Genomic DNA, 1,346 nt, shown 5'->3' with positions numbered 1-1,346 from the left:
GCCACCCGCTGCCGTGCCCCGGCGGCGGGGGGCTGCAGCGCCTCCCCCCCGGCCCCGGCCCCGGGGCCGCCCCCGCGCCCGGCTCGCCGGCTCCCGGGGCGGCCCCGGCGGCGCCGCGCACCTTCGAGTGGATGCGAGTGAAGCGGAGCCCGCCCGGGAGAAGTGAGTGGGGCCGCGGGGCGCGGGCGGGGGCTGCTCCCATCCCGGCTCCTCTCTGCCCCTCTCCTGCCCCCCGGCCGCCGCCCCCTCCCCGCTCCCTGCCTCTCCCCCGCTGAAGCGAGGTGTTTTTCGGCGTTGCAGGCGGCGCGGCGCCGTGCGGGGCGCAGCCCCCCTGCTGCCCCGTGCGCACCAGCTTCAGCACGAAGCAGCTCACGGAGCTGGAGAAGGAGTTTCACTTCAGCCGGTACCTGTCGCGGGCCCGCCGCCTCGAGGTGGCCCGCTCGCTGCAGCTCCGCGACGCGCAGGTGAAGGTCTGGTTCCAGAACCGCCGCATGAAGCAGAAGCAGCGGGAGCGGCAGGGGCTGGCGGCGCCCCTCGCCGCCGCGCCGGGCTCCTCCTGACGCCGCCGCCGCGGGGCGGGCTCGCCGCTCCGCTCCGCATCGCACCGCGCCGCCGGGACCCCCGACGAGCCGCCCGCCACCGCTGCATCGCCGCCCGGGAAACGTTTCGGCTGCGCCGACGGAGGGAGCCGCCTCCAGTAGCGGTTTGCTTTTCTCTTCTGTACCGCGGCAGCGTAACTCCGCTTTTTACGGCAACTTGTTTACAATTTTATTTATGAGGATATCAGGGAGACTCGCCAGTCCGAAAAACTGCTGCTAATTTTCGTCCTGGAGCAAGGAAAGAAAGAAAACGGCCCGCGGCGTAAGGCCGAAGTAGGTAGCGGGCACGCTGCGCGCCTCGGTTCAGGTCCGGCGAGACCGCAGACCTCAGGCCGAGCTCGTCTATGCAAAGCGGGGAGCTAACGGGGGTCACGGCTTCGCCTATGCAAAGCGGGGAGCTAACGGGGGTCACGGCTCGTCCCGGGAGCCGAGGAGGAGGCAGCCGCCGGCTCACCGCAGCCCTGCCGGGACAGCCACGTCCCTCGCACCGGCACTGGCAGGCGACCTGGCGGGCCGGAGCGCAGCGCGGCCAGCGGCGACCGGCGGGGGCTGAGCCGCCGCTCCGAAGGGCGATCGCCCCGGCCGCGCCTCGGTTTGCTGCCCTGCCCAGGGCTGAGCGGAATTTCCTACGCCCGTCCGGATTTTCGTCTCGGCTGCGTGACACCCGGAACTGCCGGCGGCGCAAACCTGGCCCGGGCGGCGCGTAGCGGCAGCCCCGACGCAGGCGAAGGGGCCCGGGCGGGCCGG

At 73.3% G+C, this 1,346-nt stretch overlaps 1 protein-coding gene across 1 annotated transcript; it reads left to right on the top strand.

The window, feature by feature from the left end:
• Positions 1-116: 116 nt before the first annotated feature.
• Positions 117-562, top strand: LOC112970749 (homeobox protein Hox-D1-like; the record flags this gene model as incomplete). The annotated part of the gene is made up of 2 exons (XM_026075485.1): positions 117-162; positions 301-562. Coding segments are annotated over 2 exons (306 nt in total), but the record flags the coding sequence as incomplete, so codon positions are not given.
• Positions 563-1,346: the final 784 nt, after the last annotated feature.

The sequence above is a fragment of the Apteryx rowi genome, unplaced genomic scaffold (assembly GCF_003343035.1).
Source record: "Apteryx rowi isolate R43461 unplaced genomic scaffold, aptRow1 scaffold_110, whole genome shotgun sequence".
Taxonomy (NCBI): domain Eukaryota; kingdom Metazoa; phylum Chordata; class Aves; order Apterygiformes; family Apterygidae; genus Apteryx; species Apteryx rowi.
The sequence above is the reverse complement of the archived record's forward strand: the minus strand, read 5'-3'. Positions and strand labels throughout refer to the sequence as shown.